The sequence below is a fragment of the Thunnus maccoyii genome, chromosome 15 (assembly GCF_910596095.1).
Source record: "Thunnus maccoyii chromosome 15, fThuMac1.1, whole genome shotgun sequence".
Lineage (NCBI taxonomy): Eukaryota > Metazoa > Chordata > Actinopteri > Scombriformes > Scombridae > Thunnus > Thunnus maccoyii.
The window spans coordinates 2,425,714-2,445,522 of NC_056547.1; the positions used below are offsets into that span (position 1 = coordinate 2,425,714).

At 37.9% G+C, this 19,809-nt stretch overlaps 5 gene segments (V, D, J or C); 1 reads left to right on the forward strand and 4 right to left on the reverse strand.

Annotated features, from left to right (window-relative positions):
- Positions 1 to 19,809, forward strand: part of LOC121913208 — an 899,212-nt gene that overhangs the window by 827,662 nt on the left and 51,741 nt on the right.
- LOC121913223 lies at positions 5,196 to 5,695 on the reverse strand. The segment is given in 2 exon segments: positions 5,196 to 5,518; positions 5,644 to 5,695. Coding segments are annotated over 2 exon segments (375 nt in total).
- LOC121913249 lies at positions 8,956 to 9,531 on the reverse strand. The segment is given in 2 exon segments: positions 8,956 to 9,263; positions 9,480 to 9,531. Coding segments are annotated over 2 exon segments (360 nt in total).
- On the reverse strand, positions 12,820 to 13,309 carry LOC121913235. The segment is given in 2 exon segments: positions 12,820 to 13,142; positions 13,258 to 13,309. Coding segments are annotated over 2 exon segments (375 nt in total).
- On the reverse strand, positions 18,733 to 19,232 carry LOC121913234. The segment is given in 2 exon segments: positions 18,733 to 19,055; positions 19,181 to 19,232. Coding segments are annotated over 2 exon segments (375 nt in total).

Sequence of the window (19,809 nt, forward strand, 5' to 3'; positions counted from 1 at the left end):
TGATGAGGAGGAGGATATTATACATTTATTTGTCCAGTGGTTGCATCCTTTTGGCAGCAGGTGGCAAATTGGTTATCTGAACAAGCAATCCTTTTACCTTTATCCCCTCTCAATATTATTTGGGGTTATCAAGATGATAAAAATATGTTATTGAATATTATTGTGTTGCTCGGCAAGCTTTATATATTTGATTCTCTAAAAAAGCTGGTTTTGAGTTCCTTCATATTACATTTAAAACGTTAATATTTGCAGGAAAAGATCATTATTAAATAATAATATATTATTATTAAAGGCAGAGCAAAAAGCTCAGACATATATAAATGGGAGATCTTAACAATATCAAAAACTTGGGATACAGAACTATGATTATTCTATGTTATCATAAATTAACTTTATCTCTTTTTTATTTAGTTCCTTCTATAAAATTATGTATTTAATTTAATTTGCTGTATAAGTGAATGTTTTTGAACCACAATTACATATAGTGCTTGACATGAATATACATATATGTATGTTTGTATATGTGTATATATATGTGTATATGTGGTATGTCTGTTGTTTTTGTTTATGTGTGTGTGAGTATTGAATATGTGTTTTATGTTTGTGTAAAATAAAACAAGAAAAAAAAGATCTAATGCAAATTTAAAAATAGGAGTGAGAATAGTTAGAACACTTCTTATAACTTCTGATCTGTAAAATAAGGATTTTGTGATGTTTGGTTGGATGTCATCAGCATACAAGCTGATCTTTTTGATGGTTTGAATGAAATGATGCCTGAGATGCCAGCCCGTTCTCACTCCCAACTCGTCACATATTGAAGCTTGGTCAGGACCCTGTACTGTCACATTTTAACGCACTGGGTACCCCTTAAGCGTCATTTTTCAACGTGCAGGGTAGTCCGGTAGACTTCTGTTGAACTCCCACAACGTCTGAAATAGACGCCATGAGACCAATGACGTCTATATAAGGTGACAAATTTCAGTCTATTCGCCTGAATAAAACGTTGGCATTGTATGTTTGTGCAAACCACAGATACATTGAATATCTACATTTCAACACCTGTAATATGGAGCATATTAACATTTCAACAATACGTTTCATATCAACATTTCTGAAGTGACGTACTTCACATGACATCTATATGAGCTGACTTTCTTATTAGGAGGTGGAGGGGTTGTAACATTGTTGGCAGACAGAAAGTTGGAAATCATCACAGAGCACGGTTCCTTGCCGGTTTTATTTCATTTTTTATTTTAACTCAAATCATGACCTTTCCCTAACCCTAACCCAGTGGTTTTTGTGCCTAAACCTCACCAGACCTTAACCACCGTGTTGTCACACCATAAAATATAATTATTTTTAACAGTGACTGCTGTGATACTGCACGTTGAAAAACAACACTAAAGGGGTACCCAGTGCGTTAAAAAGTGACGCTACGGGTCCTGACCAAGCTTCCATATGTGACGAGTTGGGAGTGAGAACGTGTTGGAGATGCTGATGCATTTCCTAACGGAAGAAACCAGGAGTCCAAAAAAATCTAAAGAGGAGAAGAGAAACAAGTCCTCCATGTCTAATAAACATTTGTAATTATATTTGTGTTGATATATATTTACATATATGATGAAAGACAGTGAATGATCTGTATATACTTGTTAAAGAACTACTGGTGTGTGTGTGTGTGTGTGTGTGTGTGTGTGTGTGTGTGTGTGTGTGTGTGTTCAGTGAACTGTATCAGTCTCTGCAGTAGCTTCCAGCTTCAGCAGTCAGTTCAGTTTCTGTTCAGTCTGACTGAGGGAGGTTTTTGTACGACGCTTTTTCACTGTGTGAACACATACTGACTGTTGATATAGTGTGCACTCTGACAGTAATAAACTCCTGAATCTTCAGCCTGAACTCCACTGATGGTCAGAGTGTAGTCAGGGTCTGATCCACTTCCACTAAAACGATCTGAAACTCCAGGCTGAAGGTTTGTAGCTGCATAAATCAGGAGTTTAGGAGCTTCTCCAGGTTTCTGAAGGTACCAGTTGAGGTTAGTACCAACATATGAACTGGTTTTACATCTGATGGAGACAGTCTGTCCTGGAACAACAGACTGAGATCCAGGAGACTGAGTCACAGTGATTTGTCCTGATGAACCTGGAAAACATGAAAAAGAGGAGAAGGGTTACTGAGACAAATCCAGCTTGGAGAAAGATGATCAACATGAAAACAGAAGAGTATCATTTCTTTAACATGGAGAATAGATGGAAGAAGGTAAATGCTGCTTGTTTCAGTGTTTCTCCATCACAGCAGAACATCATTGTGGTGAACCTGGTTGCATCCTGAAGCAAAGTTTTCACTAGAGAGTCCCACCCTGAACAAGGAGCCCCAGGGTGGCCAGCAGTAGAGTCAGTGACATCATCATTGTGCTGCCGGCGTGTCAGTGGCTCTGAAAGGTCTGGTCAGCCACTGATCAACACTGGCCTCTTAACGGCTGGGAGCAGAGAGGCAGGACAGATATGCAAACACACAGAGTCAGTGAACTGTAGCTGTCCTCAACATATCATGCTGTTTCCTCCTCACTGCTGGGAGAACTCGACATTTACATCATCCTCATGTGGATTAAAAAACTAAAGATGTTGTCATTTGTCATCCTCAACAATCAAATCCTAACAGCAAATGATCTTTTATGTGAAATAGTTTTTCTTACTTAATCAGATCAAAGTCCAACAAAAATAAATCTGGCCATGAAGGAAGCACAAAAACATTTTTACAGCATCAAATACAATACAGGTGATAAAAAGGAGCAAAGAAAACTGTCACTCATTACACTAAAAATTATATATAATATACAGTTAAATTGCACATTGTACAGATATTTTACCTTTAAAGAATGGAGCTTAGCATAAGTTCAAGCAGGAAGACTATCTACTACTCATTCATTCATTCTCATTCCTCTCTCTCTCTCTCTCACTGCTTCTCCTGCTCTCGTATCAGTTGTTCATGGACGTTACTCTCAGTTAACAAATCAGATTCTGCCAGTATTTCTATCAGACTATCATGTCTTAGCTGCCAAACTTTAAATCTGATCTTCTCTCTGTCGTTGTCAGCTGACATTTCAGTGTGAATCGCTGTGACCTTCCTTCACCCTGTTCACCTCCACTTCATCACGTCAGCACACAAGATCACCAGAAGCAGCTCCTCTTCTCATCATCCAGATCCCAATATTCCCATATTCATCACCACCACCAGTGTCTAGACTCCATCGAGGGGATATCCTATTCTACTCACGCCTTAACTTCCCCTTTATAAATGACATCACAATGGGGTCTAATCACCAAAGACTTTTCACATTATGCATGTTCAATAAAATCATTGTCACTTAAAAAATTGAAGTCTCTCATGATTGAAATATTTTTAAGCAGCTAACTGCATTTAACATCAATCCCACTCCCACTAAAATGATCTGAAGCTCCAGATGTAAGGCTTGTAGCTCCATAAATCAGGAGTTTAGGATCTCCTCCAGATTTCTGAAGGTATCAGTGCAGGTAGTAGGGATGTGCAGAGAGTCCAGTATTTGTATTTGTATCTATATTTGTTGAGGCAGCAAAATTATTTGTATTTGTAATCTAATAAAAGTGGAAAGAGGCTTAAAAATCCTGTTTTTGTTTTTATTACTCTTTTAATTTTAGAATATTAAAGTGTTACAATAAGTGTTCATGAATAAACTACCTTACGAAGGAGGTCCCCACACCAGGTCTCGAACTGCAGTCTCCTAGATCATATACGACTGCGCTGACTACTGAGCTAAAACTTTACTCATCACCTCATTGCAGACAGACCTCTACCTATTTATACACCCATTATTTTTATTTTCTTCCCGACAGCACAGCGTGTAACGTATAGGAGAGTACTTCAAAGGTAATTCTTGCTTTCCACTTTTCATTTATTGCCTATTTTTTACAACCTAACATTTTTGAAAGGAGAAGGGGAACAACAGGTTATGGAGAGTCCCTTGAAAGCACTTTGCGTGTGTCAGTAGTTCAGCTTTATCTCTGGGGAACACCCCCAACTCCAGGAGTGATGTCAAAATTAAGAAATGTGCGTCATGTAGCAGGTGGATGTGACTCCCCTCGTTGAGACCTGCTGATAGACGTAACAGCGGAGCAGAGGAGAGACACTGAGATAGTGATGTAACCGACCTGCACGCTGGTATTTATCATGCTTTTTTTTTCTTCTCAAAAACAAATACTGTTTAAAATATTTGTATGAAACAAATATTCGTAAAAAACAAACAAAAAAACAAACAATATTTGTGCTTTGCTGAATAACGTATTTGTATTTGGGCCCAACCCTAGCAGGTAGTCATTATATGATCTGACTTCACATGCACTGCTGGGAAAATTCACTGTTCAAATGTCTACATTGTATTTAAATGAATGAACTATAATCACATTATTTTCTTTTAGTGATTTTTGTACTGGGTTGAATACACTGTAATTAATTTGTAGCTGATACATCAGATTTTTACGTTGCACATACTGTAAATAATTGAAGTTTAAAAATCTTCAAGGGGAATGAAAGAATCTAGCTCGGGGCAGTTTGCACTTCATTTAATTTTAACAGATGAAGAGTATCTGGAGCAAATTCTGCCAAGTTTACTATGTACTTTAGTTTACTAGATTGAAATGAGAGAAGACGTGAGGTAGTTTGGAAGCTTTTACAGTTGACTTTTATGAGTGAACATCATGAGATGATTATTCTATCTTGTCAGTTATGAAGTTCATCCAACTTTTTAATACAGAGAAAGATGATGAGTGTGAGATGTGTCATAATATAATGTGATGAAGAGGATTTAACAGCTGAGGTGATGATGGGGCAGCATGAAAGAACAGAATGTCTCTGTTTGATAGATTTTACATTTTTGAGTCAAGATGAATCTTGAATGACTAAATATTTGTTTGACTCAGTAAGAGGTTGTTGAGGTGGGAGGTGGACTGTTTGACCTTCAGGAGGAAAACTGATAGAGACACTATGAACATCATAAATCATCTGTGTGTGTGTGTGTGTGTGTGTGTGTGTGTGTGTGTGTGTGTGTGTGTGTGTGTATGTGTGTGTTCAGTGAACTGTATCAGTCTCTGCAGTAGCTTCCAGCTGCAGCAGTCAGTTCAGTTTCTGTTCAGTCTGACTGAGGGAGGTTTTTGTACGACGCTTTTTCACTGTGTGAACACATACTGACTGTTGGGAAAGTGGAAACTCTGACAGTAATAAACTCCTGAATCTTCAGCCTGAACTCCACTGATGGTCAGAGTGAAGTCAGAGTTTGATCCACTGCCTGAAAAACGATCTGGAATCCCTGATGCTCGAGTGGTAGCATAGTAAATGAGAAGTTTAGGAGTTTCTCCATCTCTCTGTTGGTACCAGGCTAAACGGTTTGAATTATAAACATTCTGACTGGTCCTACAGTTGATGGTTGTGGAGCCTCCCAGAGCAGATCTCACTGCTGCAGGCTGAGTCACTGTGATCTGGCCTCTGGACTCTGAGGATACAGAGACAAAAACATAAAGCAGCGTCATGGTTTTGATGGTTTTGATGGTTTTGTCAGCTTCATTTCAGAGGGACGGATGTTCATAGAGGAGAGGAGTTTGATTCTCTGGACTTTACCTGTGAAGCAGCAGCAGAGGACAGTCCAGATGAGGACGGAGATCAAAGTCATGTTTTTGATGAGGAGGATTTCTGTGGCTTCTGTTGTGATGAAGGACAGCTGTCAGTCATCCAGTGTTCAACTCTCAGGACTATAAACTCTCCCAGAGCACTGGAGCATGGTGCTGCTGATGCAAAGTGGCTCTCTATGGAAATGCTCTGACTGACTCCATCAAGGACTTGGATTACTCTGATGATGCCGTTTCATCAACGGATCAATCAGTTTACCAGAGTATTGATTATCTATGTGTCAGTGATCATTTTCTGTGTTTCATTTATGTTCTGTGAACAGATTGTCTTCAGAAATGTCTGTTTTGATTCATTTTACATCTACAACACTCAGTTTTCATTCAAGACATAATTTAAAATACAGTAAACATGAAACAAAATGATTAATTTTAGAATAAAAATATAAATTATTGGCCCACTGTTATATATTTTCATATCATCCAGCTGTGTTTCACAGACTGAGGCTGTTTTTGTAGAGTTTGTTGTGTTCAAAGTCAGAGAGCCGTGTCTCTCTACAGTGAGAGGTTTTTGTACGACGACTCAGTTAGTTTGTATCACTGTGGTTGACGTTCGGTGGAGGAACCAGACTGGATGTTAACTGTAAGTACCTTTAATTGCTACAAGAACTTAAATTCTTTATTTATTCTATTTTCAGTTGATAAATTCAGGCTTTACTTGAACATTTTGGCTGCTAGTTTTATAAATTTTATATTTTTGCAGTGATCACTACAGGCTTCACTTTGATACAGATAAAAATCCGTCTGATCAAAGAAGTCTTTAGTTACACAGAAACTTTAGTTGAGACAGTTTCTACATTCATATCATTTATACTGTTATTAAAAAGTACAACTGCTTATTTAAAGACAATATAATTCAGTTTTCAGATTTTGAATGAAAGAACGTATTCTTGATTAATTTAACGTAGTGATTATATAATTTCATCTGAAGAAATCTACCAGACATTTATTTAGTGAGTGTTTTATCTGGAAACATTTCATGTGTTTAACTCAATCTTCCTCTCAGAATAATGAATTTCATGACATGTCACATCCTCATTATAACCAGTGAATACCATAATATCACTGTAGCTGATTTAACCTCATGTTGTAATAATAGGATTAATTTTGTAAGTTGGAAAAAGTATTTTAGTGCTTAAAATATTTGTCATTAGTGAAGTCTGTCTGTTTTCATAGTTCCGTAGTGATGCCTGTGTAAATGAGGAGATTAAACACAAACTGTGTCTTTAATGTTTTGGCTTCAATTTAAAAATATGGATGCTCAAATAAAAGTATTTCTGCCTTTAAGTAAGGCATAATATTTACTTCTTTAACACTGATGTTTAAGTTTTTGAGTAAATTAAAGTAGTTGAAGAGTTGTTTGCTTGGAACTTTTTATCTTTAGTACTGAAACCTGTCTGTTGCCATGGTTCATCAGTGATGCCTGTCTGTTGCCATGGTTACTGAGCTCAGAGAGGGAAGTGAAACACTGAAGACCAGTTTTATCGAGTCTGAGGAAGACGAACAGAACCAGCAGCCTCCTCTGCTGCAACCAACAGGGTGGAGTTTATCTTCTCTTTGCATGAACTTTCTTCGTGTTGTCTCTCTGTCTCCTCCTCCAGTGGGTCGAGTCACCCCCACCCTGACGGTGCTGCCCCCCTCCAGTGAGGAGCTGCAGCAGGGGAAGGCCACGCTCGTGTGTCTGGCCAACAAGGGCTACCCCTCAGACTGGAGTCTGGCCTGGAAGGTGGACGGCAGCAGCAGCAGCTTGGAGCAGAGCAGGAGCCCCGGGGTGCTGCAGAAGGACGGCCGCTACAGCTGGAGCAGCACCCTGAGGCTCCCTGCAGACCAGTGGAGGAAGGTGGTCTCTGTGACCTGTGAGGCCACCCAGGGCTCCCAGACTCCAGTCTCAGAGACACTGAGGAGAGACCAGTGCTCCCAGTCCTGACCTGACTCACTGCTACTGCTTTTACTCTGCTACTGCTCTCACTCTGATCTCTGCAACTATCTCTCTTTTTTATTTCACATGTTTCAGTAACAATATTTACTTTCTTGTTGTAATGTTTCAATATAATTTCAGTATTTCCAGACAATAAAGATCTGTTCATCAAATCACTTGTTTTCATCTTTATTATTATACAAATGTCTGAATTATTTTCTCTTAATGGTAACAGTAATGATATTAAATCCTGATAAAAAACTGAGATATAAATGTTTCAACTGCTCTATGAAGACTTCAGAAGGAAAATGTAAGATCACATAATGTATTGATTCATATACTGTATATTAGGAAAGTATTTACACTCAAACAACACTCTTAGATATTATGTGATTAATGTTACACAGTCATGGTGGTAGAAAGTCCATAATTTGTTGTCACAGTTTACAGTAAAGTCATAATAGTTGTAGAAAATGCTTTGCTGGAGTCACTTCAGATTTGTCTGTAATAATTAGTAATTGAGTAATTTTAATGAAAAATCCTCCAATCATCTTATGTTACTGAAGTGTGTCAGTGCAAAGAGTCTAATATTTTTATTTTTTCAGATGTATTAAATGCATATACATAATCTTTTAAACAAATTCACAAAACCCTCAGAAATATGTTCTAATTCTGAAATAAAAAGCAAAATATCATCAGCATAAAGAGATATAAAATGAGTGTGATCTGACATTTTAACCCTGGACATTTATACAAACTGCTTCTGCTAAAGAGCTGAAAAATAAAAATAAATGAAAGAGATGAAAAAGGGAAAGAATTCAAGTATTAATTAATTCCATAATCAATTAAATGTTTTTTGGTTTATATTATAAATACTTGCTGCTGGAATAAAAACATGCAAAATGACAAATATATGTCACATGACATGATTAGTAATTTTACAACACAAATTATAGTAAATATTATCATGATAACATTTTTTAATTGATTTCTAAAAAGTTGTATGTTTGAGAATCTATGAAAAATAGTAAGAGATGAAATAAATAAATAATAATAGTTTTAGTGTTCATGTGTTGTAGTCAGTAGATTCAACTTTTTAATGAATTGAAATCATACTTCAACAGAGGTTAGATTTGATGTTCAGCCAAATGTTTCATATTCTGTATTAATGAAAGTATTTAAAATAAATCTTTTCTTGTTAAATACAAAATGTTTAGTGTTAAAATGTTCAAATGAAATTATTAAAACCTCTGTTGTTTTTGTTTGAATGCAGCTGTTGAGTCAGATCAGTTCCTCTTCAGCTGAGGGAGGTTTTTGTACGACGTTGTATCACTGTGTGAACGGGAAGCTGTTATCCTGCTGACAGTAATAAACTCCTGAATCTTCAGCCTGAACTCCACTGATGGTCAGAGTGTAGTCAGTGTTTGATTCACTTCCACTAAAACGATCTGAAACTCCAGGCTGACGGGATTGAGCATTATAAATCAAGAGTTTAGGAGCTTCTCCAGGTTTCTGAAGGTACCAGTGGAGGGCGCTATAAACATTTGTACTGGTTTTACATCTGATGGAGACAGTCTGTCCTGGAACAACAGACTGAGATCCAGGAGACTGAGTCAGGATGTATTGTCCTGATGAACCTGGAAAACATGATAAAGAGGAGAAGGGTTATTGAGACAAATCCAGCTTGGAGAAAGATGATCAACATGAAAACAGAAGAGTATCATTTCTTTAACATGGAGAATAGATGGAAGAAGGTAAATGCTGCTTGTTTCAGTGTTTCTCCATCACAGCAGAACATCATTGTGGTGAACCTGGTTGCATCCTGAAGCAAAGTTTTCACAAGAGTGTCTCACCCTGAACAAGGAGCCCCAGGGTGGCCAGCAGTAGGGTCAGTGACATCATCATTGTGCTGCCGGCGGCGTGTCAGTGGCTCTGAAAGGTCTGGACAGCCACTGATCAACACTGGCCTCTTAACGGCTGGGAGCAGAGAGGCAGGACAGATATGCAAACACACAGAGTCAGTCAACTGTAGCTGTCCTCAACATATCATGCTGTTTCCTCCTCACTGCTGGGAGAACTCAACATTTACATCATCCATAACATAAAGGAGTGACAATCTGAGGGAGAGAACTTCATTTGATTTCCACCAAGCAGTTAGAAAGACTGATGTGAATTCTGTAATCTAAGAACTTTGAGGCTTATTATAAAAAAATTTTTTCAATTCATCATTTTGTCTATTGTGTATCTTGTTTTTTCCAAAGTACAAAATGTGAAACTACTCGTGTGAAAGTCCTCAAAATCACCACATAGATAAATAAACAGTTTATAGATAAATTTAGGAGTTTTCCTCAATAAAATCTATCGCATACACTCAACATTATTATTATTGGTTTTGAACTTAACAAACCTTGAGCTGAATAATGCAACGATGTACAAAAATATAATAACATAGAAGTCATATCAGCCCGACCCTCCCTCCATCCCTCCCATTCCCACCCATCCCTTCCAGCCTGGTCGCCAGAATAAAATGTTGGCAGTTTACGTTTCTGCAAACCACAGAAACGTTGAATATCTACATTTCAACATATGTAATACGTAGCATATTAACATTTCAACAATATGTATCATCTCAACATTTCTAAAGTGACATAGTTCACATGTGATCTATATGAGCTGATCTTTCCTATTATTAGGAGGAGGAGGGGTCGGTGGATGGTTAGTAAGTTTCTTGGCAGCAAGTTGGAAATCAGCAGAGAACACGGTTCGAGACCACCTCAAAACCAATGTCCGCTTCCAGTTTCAACCGACAAAAGCAGGTGTTTTTAGTGGGACGTCAGGACATTTGCAGCCGTTTTTTTGGTGAGAAAACCGGCTTTTTTTTAGTGAGACATCGGCCGTTTTTATTTTATTTTTTATTTTTATTTTAACCCAAACCATGATCTTTCCCTAACCCTAACCAAGTGGTCTTTGTGCCTAAACCTAACCAGACCTTAACCACAGCGTTGTCACACCATAAGACATCATTATTCAAGGGGTAGAAATGTTAATATGCTACGTTTGTAGAAATGGTGATATGATACGTATTACGCGTGTTGTAACGTATATATTCAACGTTTCTGTGGTTTGCAGAAACGTTCAATGCCAACGTTTTCTTCTGGTGATTGGGTTGCCCCTTCAGGTCCAACTCCTAATTACTTCAGGATATGTACCTATACAAAGAGAGAGGGATAAGTTACAACAGTTCAGACTATTAAGAAGACACAAAAAAACAGTATAGTTGCAGAGAGGGAATAGATGACAGCTCTTGTGTATCAGTTTAGTTAAAAGAGTGGGATAGAGCAAGAAATAAATAAATAAAATATAAATTAAAAAAGGAAACAAAAAAACTGACTCACACATGACAGTTGGATTCAATACTTATGTTGAATGTTAGAAACCCCCCCCCCCCCCCAAATCTTTTTAAACTCTCCAGGCTTTCCCTTCAAGTTACACATTATCTTTCCATTTGCTAGACACGATGCTAATTCATCAGCCCATCTAGCAGATGTAGGTGGATGTTCATCTTTCCATTGCATAGCTTTACATTTGTTGGCTATGATGAGGGCAAATCTAATAAATTTGAGTTTGTTTTTATTGACTTTTATCATGGAGGTATCACCCAATAGAATTATTCTTGGTTCTGTGGGGATGGTTGCTCCTATGATGTCACTTAGCTCATTAACTATAGAGATCCAGGATGTATTTAGACATGGGCAGGACCAGAACATATGTATCAGTGTTCCTGTTCCAGTTTTACATCTTGGGCAGAACTCGGAATACTGAGGTTTTATTCTGTGCAACCTGTCAGGTGTGTAGTATATTCTATGAATGAGACTGTATTGTATAATTTTATGTCTACTGTTAAAAGAGAAATACTGACTACCAATACACAGTGATTCCCATTCCGCTACTTCAAAATTACACTCAAGGTCTTCTTCCCATTTGCATTTCACTCCTAACAATTCCCACCCTATGATTTGATATATTCCTGGGTAAGTATAGGATATAAACCCTCTTACTCCTGAATACACTTTTAAGAGAGCCAGTCTGAATGTGGGATGGAGCTGGTGAAGCAAATAAGAAACTGATTCTAGGACAGACATGAAGACATCTATCAAGTCAGACGACAGGAAAAATGATTCCAACATTCATATTGATCTGTGATATCTTTGACATCAGGGAAATACTGGAGTTGTGACTATTTTATCTCGGTTTATTGAAATGTGGATTCCAAAGGATGTAGGAAGGACGATGACAGGAAGCTTGTAGACAGATTGTGGGATTGACTGGTGTAATGCTGTACTGATGTGCTGCTGAATAATAAAGGTTGTTTTACACCTCTCTGTCTGAGCGTCTATATTTACACCAGCAGATGTTTGTGCTTCATCTGTTGGAGCTCAGAGGATCATAATGTAAGTTATCTGCAACTTTTCAAACAATAATCTTCATGTAGCTGCGATTCACAAACTGTAGACACCATGAGAGCTTTGATCAGTCCGCAGCTGCTTCCACATGTTCAGTGTTCTCACTGAATATCTGCTCTTCCAGTGGATCTTCTTCTGTTCATTCATGCTGCAACAATTATATTATCCTCATCTAACAGATCCACTACTGCCAGTCCAAACTTTCTCTTCAGCAGCGTTGTTACTGCTCTGTATAACAAAGTGAATATGAGAGAAAGTAAACACAGCTAGAACAGGTAACAGGTAGAGTCTACACAGAACTGTCAATCACCTGCTGAGCTGTGGAGACACCTTGATACAGAAGATTATTTCAAGCTTTAAGGAATCTGATGTTCTCAATGTATAACTTCATATCACATTTCATATGTTTTAATGAAGGAACAAAATACCTGTTTCGCCTCTTTTTTCATTTACTTCAATGTAACTAATTTGTTTCCTTCAGTTTCTATCAGGTCATCAGTACAAAGTTGTTACTGTGTTTGTACCACTGTGAGACCAATTCGTTATTACAGACATATGAATCAATTGTCTAATGGTTTAATCTGAAAGTTGTATGTGTGTGTGTGGGTGTGTGTGTGTGTGTGTGTGTGTGTTCAGTGAACTGTATCAGTCTCTGCAGTAGCTTCCAGCTGCAGCAGTCAGTTCAGTTTCTGTTCAGTCTGACTGAGGGAGGTTTTTGTACGACGCTTTTTCACTGTGTGAACACAAACTGACTGTTGATATAGTGGAGACTCTGACAGTAATAAACTGCTGCATCTTCAGCCTGAACTTCACTGATGGTCAGAGTGAAGTCAGAGTCTGATCCACTGCCTGAAAAACGTTCAGGAATCCCTGATGCTCGAGTGGTAGCCAAGTAAATGAGAAGTTTAGGAGCTTCTCCATCTTTCTGTTGGTACCAGGCTAAAGCTTTGGAACCAAGAACATCCTGACTGGTCCTACAGCTGATGGTTGTGGATCCTCCCAGAGCAGATCTCACTGCTGCAGGCTGAGTCACTGTGATCTGGCCTCTGGACTCTGAGGATACAGAGACAAAAACATAAAGCAGCGTCATGGTTTTGATGGTTTTGTCAGCTTCATTTCAGAGGGAGGATGTTCATAGAGGAGAGGAGTTTGATTCTCTGGACTTTACCTGTGAAGCAGCAGCAGAGGAGAGTCCAGATGAAGACGGAGATCAAAGTCATGTTTTTGATGAGGAGGATTTCTGTGGCTTCTGTTGTGATGAAGGACAGCTGTCAGTCATCCAGTGTTCAACTCTCAGGACTATAAACTCTCCCAGAGCACTGGAGCATGGTGCTGCTGATGCAAAGTGGCTCTCTATGGAAATGCTCTGACTGACTCCAACAGGGACTTGGATTACTCTGATGATGCTGCTTAATCAATGGATCAATCAATTTGCCAAAGCATTGATTAATTATTAAAGTGTACAGCTGCTTATTTGAAAACAATATAATTCCGTTTTCAGAGTTTGAATGACAGAAAATATCCTTGATTAATTTAACGTCATGATTATATAATTTCATCTGAAGAAATCTACCAGACATTTATTTAGTGAGTGTTTTATCTGGAAACATTTCATGTGTTTAACTCAATCTTCCTCTCAGAATAATGAATTTCATGACATGTCACATCCTCATTATAACCAGTGAATACCATAATATCACTGTAGCTGATTTAACCTCATGTTGTATTAATAGGATTAATTTTGTTAGTTGGAAAAAGTATTTTAGTGTTTAAAATATTTGTCATTAGTGAAGTCTGTCTGTTTTCATAGTCCAGTAGTGATGCCTGTGTAAATGAGGAGATTAAACACAAACTGTCTCTTTAACGTTTTGGCTTTGACTTAAAAATATGGATGATTAAATAAAAGCATTTCTGCCTTTTTGTAATGCATAATATTTACTTCTTTAGCACTGATGTTTAAGTTTTTGAGTAAATTAAAGTAGTTGAAGAGTTGTTTGCTTGGAACTTTTTATCTTTAGTACTGAAACCTGTCTGTTGCCATGGTTCATCAGTGATGCCTGTCTGTTGCCATGGTTACTGAGCTCAGAGAGGGAAGTGAAACACTGAAGACCAGTTTTATCCAGTCTGAGGAAGACCAACAAAACCAGCAGCCTCCTCTGCTGCAACCAACAGGGTGGAGTTTATTTTCTCTTTGTATGATCTTTCTTCATGTTGTCTCTCTGTCTCCTCCAGTGGGTCGAGTCACCCCCACCCTGACGGTGCTGCCCCCCTCCAGCGAGGAGCTGCAGCAGGGGAAGGCCACGCTCATGTGTCTGGCCAACGACGGCTTCCCCTCAGACTGGAGTCTGTCCTGGAAGGTGGACGGCAGCAGCAGCAGCAGTTTGGAGCAGAGCAGGAGCCCCGGGGTGCTGCAGAAGGACGGCCGCTACAGCTGGAGCAGCACCCTGAGGCTCCCTGCAGACCAGTGGAGGAAGGTGGTCTCTGTGACCTGTGAGGCCACCCAGGGCTCCCAGACTCCAGTCTCAGAGACACTGTTGTAATGTTTCAATATAATTTCAGTATTTTCAGACAATAAAGATCTGTTCATCAAATCACTTGTTTTCATCTTTATTATTATAAAAGTGTCTTAATTAATTTCTCTTAATGGTAACAGTAATGATATTAAATCCTGATGAAAACTGAGTTATAAATGTTTCAACTGCTCTATGAAGACTTCAGAGGGAAAATGTAAGATCACATAATGTATTGATTCATATACTGTATATTAGGAAAGTATTTACACTCAAACAACACTCTTAGATATTATGTGATTAATGCTACACAGTCATGGTGGTAGTAAGTCCATGATTGTTTTCATGTTTTACAGCAATATCATAATAATTGTAGAAAATGCTTTGCTGGAGTCATTTCAGATTTGTCTGTAATAATTAGTTATTGATTAATTTTAATGAAAAGTCCTCCAATCATCTTATGTTACTGAAGTGTGTCAGTGCAAAGAGTCTAATATTTTTATTTTTTCAGATGTATTAGAAGCATATACATAATATTTTAAACAAATTCAGAAAACCCTCAGAAATATGTTCTAATTCTGAAATAAAAAGCAAAATATCATCAGCATAAAGAGATATAAAATGAGTGTGATCTGACATTTTAACCCTGGACATTTATACAAACTGCTTCTGCTGAAGAGCTGAAACACAAAGACAAATGAAAGAAATGAAAAAGGGAAAAAATTCAATTCTTAATTAATTCCATAATCAATTAAATGTTTTTTGGTTTATATTATAAATACTTGCTGCTGGAATAAAAACATGCAAAATGACAAATATATGTCACATGACATGATTAGTAATTTACAACACAATTGATAGTAGATTTTATCACGATAACATTTTGTAATTTATATCAATACTGTACTTTACAACGTAATACGTACTTTGTACGACGACTCGGTCAGTTTGTATCACAGTGGTGGACTTTTGGTGGAGGAACCAGACTGGATGTTAACTGTAAGTACCTTTAATTTCTACAAGAATTTAAATTCTTTTTTTATTCTATTTTCAGTTGATAAATTCAGGCTTTACTTGATACAAATAGTTTTAGTGTTCATGTGTTGTAGTCAGTAGATTAAACTTATTAAAGAATTGAAATCATACTTCAACAGAGGTTAGATTTGATGTTCAGCCAAATGTTCTATATTCTGTATTAATGAGAGTATTAAAATAAATCTTTTTTCTTGTTAAATACAGAATATTTAGTGTTAAAATGTTCAAATGAAATTATTAAAACCTCTGTTGTTTTTGTTTCAGTGCAGCTGTTCAGTCAGATCAGTTCCTCTTCAGCTGAGGGAGGTTTTTGTACGACGTTGTATCACTGTGTGAACGGGAAGCTGTTACTCTGCTGACAGTAATAAACTCCTGAATCTTCAGCCTGAACTCCACTGATGGTCAGAGTGAAGTCAGTGCCGTATCCACTTCCACTAAAACGATCTGAAACTCCAGGCTGAAGGGTTGAGGCATATCTAATCAGGAGTTTAGGAGATTCTCCAGATTTCTGAAGGTACCAGTGGAGGTTGTTACTAACACCTGTACTGGTTTTACATCTGATGGAGACAGTCTGTCCTGGAACAACAGACTGAGATCCAGGAGACTGAGTCACAGTGATTTGTCCTGATGAACCTGGAAAACATGAAAAAGAGGAGAAGGGTTATTGATACAAATCCAGCTTGGAGAAAGATGATCAACATGAAAACAGAAGAGTATCATTTCTTTAACATGGAGAATAGATGGAAGAAGGTAAATGCTGCTTGTTTCAGTGTTTCTCCATCACAGCAGAACATCATTGTGGTGAACCTGGTTGCATCCTGAAGCAAAGTTTTCATAAGAGAGTCTCACCCTGAACAAGGAGCCCCAGGGTGGCCAGCAGTAGAGTCAGTGACATCATCATTGTGCTGCTGGCGGCGTGTCAGTGGCTCTGAAAGGTCTGGACAGCCACTGATCAACACTGGCCTCTTAACGGCTGGGAGCAGAGAGGCAGGACAGATATGCAAACACACAGAGTCAGTGAACTGTAGCTGTCCTCAACATATCATGCTGTTTCCTCCTCACTGCTGGGAGAACTCACTGTAATTTGTAGCCGATACCTCAGATTTTTACATTGTGCATACTGTAAATAATTAGATGTAGACATGCTGATGTAATTGATGGCTTGTTTTGGGACTCTCACATGTGTTGAATCAGGTGGAGTTTATATACAGACCTTCTTTGTCAAATGCTGAGCCAGGTCACAACCAACGATCACATTCATTTTATGTGACGGTATGCTGATGATATTGTGTTTTTTATTTCTAACACTACAACAGTTTTACAAGCTCACATTCGTTCAGAAGGTCAAAGACGTCATGTCAAAATGTCCTAGGTGCACTCAATAAAACATTTTTGGGAGAATAATTCAGAGGGCTTCCTCTTGATGTTAAAGCACCTGATATAATATTTTAACACACAGTATATACACAACTTTATGGCCTTCAAAAAATTTTTAAAAATTAGGATTTAACAAGTTTTCAGACCTTGAGAGACATGTTTACAATATCTGACAGTATATCACATGGAATATGTGCACTCACAAGTAACTGTATGTAAACACTCATTGCTCTGTGTTATTTAAAACATTTTATTCAATCTGAATTTTAATACTTTCAGAGTTTCATTCTTGATGTTTAAAATGGAATTAAATGCTATTTCCTGTTTGTGAAAGTTACATATTTATCTCAGCCATCATCCCTCCTCTGATGTCTCATTTGAGGTAAAATACACGAAACATGGAGGTAAAACTTTTCAACCAATTGTTACGATTTAGAGCTGAAAACACAAAAAATCTTGACAGAAGACTTGTGAACTTCTACAGAATCTTTGACTCGTGTCTGCACACATTTTGGACTAACAGGTACAAAATGAATCTCTCAGTTTTTTGAAGGCCTTTTTAAAAACATCTTTATACTTTATATCAAACTACACAAACTTTGATAAGTATCAATCTCAGAGATAAAAAGTATCTCTGTATTTACAGTCAGTTGTTATCATGGGCTCATCAGTGTGGAGTGTTTGGTGTCTTTAATGCATTTGGTCCACAAACACAGTTTTTTCAGTGACATGTAATGTATGAATTGCTGAACACAATAAATTATGATCATGATGATCTGCACATGTTGATGCTACATATATTATGGCTCTGCTAGATGTGATTGACACTTTTAGTACCTTTATTTATGTCATCAGTCAGTGTCATTGAGATACAGATCTGTTGTGACAAGAGAGACCAGAGAGCAAGAAATAATTATGGTCAGAAAACCAAACAACCAGCAAACAAGAACAACACATCTAAAGTCAGCCAACCAACAATAAAGAAGCAATTACAATTAATATCAATTATTACAGGAATCATGAAAACATCAGATAAAGCTTAAAAATCTTCAAGGGGAATGAAAGAATCTAGCTCGGGGCAGTTTGCACTTCATTTAATTTTAACAGGTGAAGAGTATCTGGAGTAAATTCTGCCAAGTTTACTATGTACTTTAGTTTACTAGATTGAAATGAGAAGACGTGAGGTAGTTTGGAAGCTTTTACAGTTGACTTTTATGAGTGAACATCATGAGATGATTATTCTATCTTGTCAGTTATGAAGTTCATACAACTTTTTTATACAGAGAAAGATGATGAGTGTGAGATGTGTCATAACATAATGTGATGAAGAGGATTTAACAGCTGAGGTGATGATGGGGCAGCATGAAAGAACAGAATGTCTCTGTTTGATAGATTTTACATTTTGGAGTCAAGATGAATCTTGAATGATTAAATATTTGTTTGACTCAGTAAGAGGTTGTTGAGGTGGGAGGTGGACTGTTTGACCTTCAGGAGGAAAACTGATAGAGACACTATGAACATCATAAATCATCTGTGTGTGTGTGTGTGTGTGTGTGTGTGTGTGTGTGTGTGTGTGTGTGTGTGTGTGTATGTGTGTGTGTGTGTGTGTGTGTGTGTGTGTGTTCAGTGAACTGTATCAGTCTCTGCAGTAGCTTCCAGCTGCTGCAGTCAGTTCAGTTTCTGTTCAGTCTGACTGAGGGAGGTTTTTGTACGACGCTTTTTCACTGTGTGAACACATACTGACTGTTGATTTCATGATAACTCTGACAGTAATAAACTGCTGCATCTTCAGCCTGAACTCCACTGATGGTCAGAGTGAAGTCAGAGTTTGATCCACTGCCTGAAAAACGATCTGGAATCCCTGATTCCACCTGGTCAGCCCTGTAAATGAGGGGTTTAGGAGTCTCTTCATCTCTCTGTTGGTACCAGGCTAAGAAGTCCCCATTATAAACATCCTGACTGGTCCTACAGTTGATGGTTGCAGAGCCTCCCAGAGCAGATCTCACTGCTGCAGGCTGAGTCACTGTGATCTGGCCTCTGGACTCTGAGGATACAGAGACAAAAACATAAAGCAGCGTCATGGTTTTGATGGTTTTGATGGTTTTGTCGGCTTCATTTCAAAGGGACGGATGTTGATAGAGGAGAGGAGTTTGATTCTCTGGACTTTACCTGTGAAGCAGCAGCAGAGGAGAGTCCAGATAAGGACAGAGATCAAAGTCATGTTTTTGATGAGGAGGATTTCTGTGGCTTCTGTTGTGATGAAGGACAGCTGTCAGTCATCCAGTGTTCAACTCTCAGGACTATAAACTCTCCCAGAGCACTGGAGCATGGTGCTGCTGATGCAAAGTGGCTCTCTATGGAAATGCTCTGACTGACTCCAAAAGGGACTTGGATTACTCTGATGATGCTGTTTAATCAATGGATCAATCAGTTTATTAGAATATTGTTCAGAATGTAATTTTTATGGTTTCAGCTTTTTCTCTCTGGACACATTTTTTTTCAGAATGTCTCATGTTTATTTATATGTATTTCTAAAGAAATTAAGATCAATTTATCTTTAAAACATGAAATACATGTACACATTCTGGAAATATCTGTCACTCAGGTGATGTTACTTGTAATTTTACTAACAGAGACTTGTTTTTTTGAGTGAGCCGTGTCTCTCTACAGTGAGAGGTTTTTGTACGACGACTCAGTCGGTTTGTATCACTGTGGTTCACGTTCGGTGGAGGAACCAGACTGGATGTTGGAAGTAAGTTTGTACTCAAATATTACACATAATGTTGACATTTAAAGCT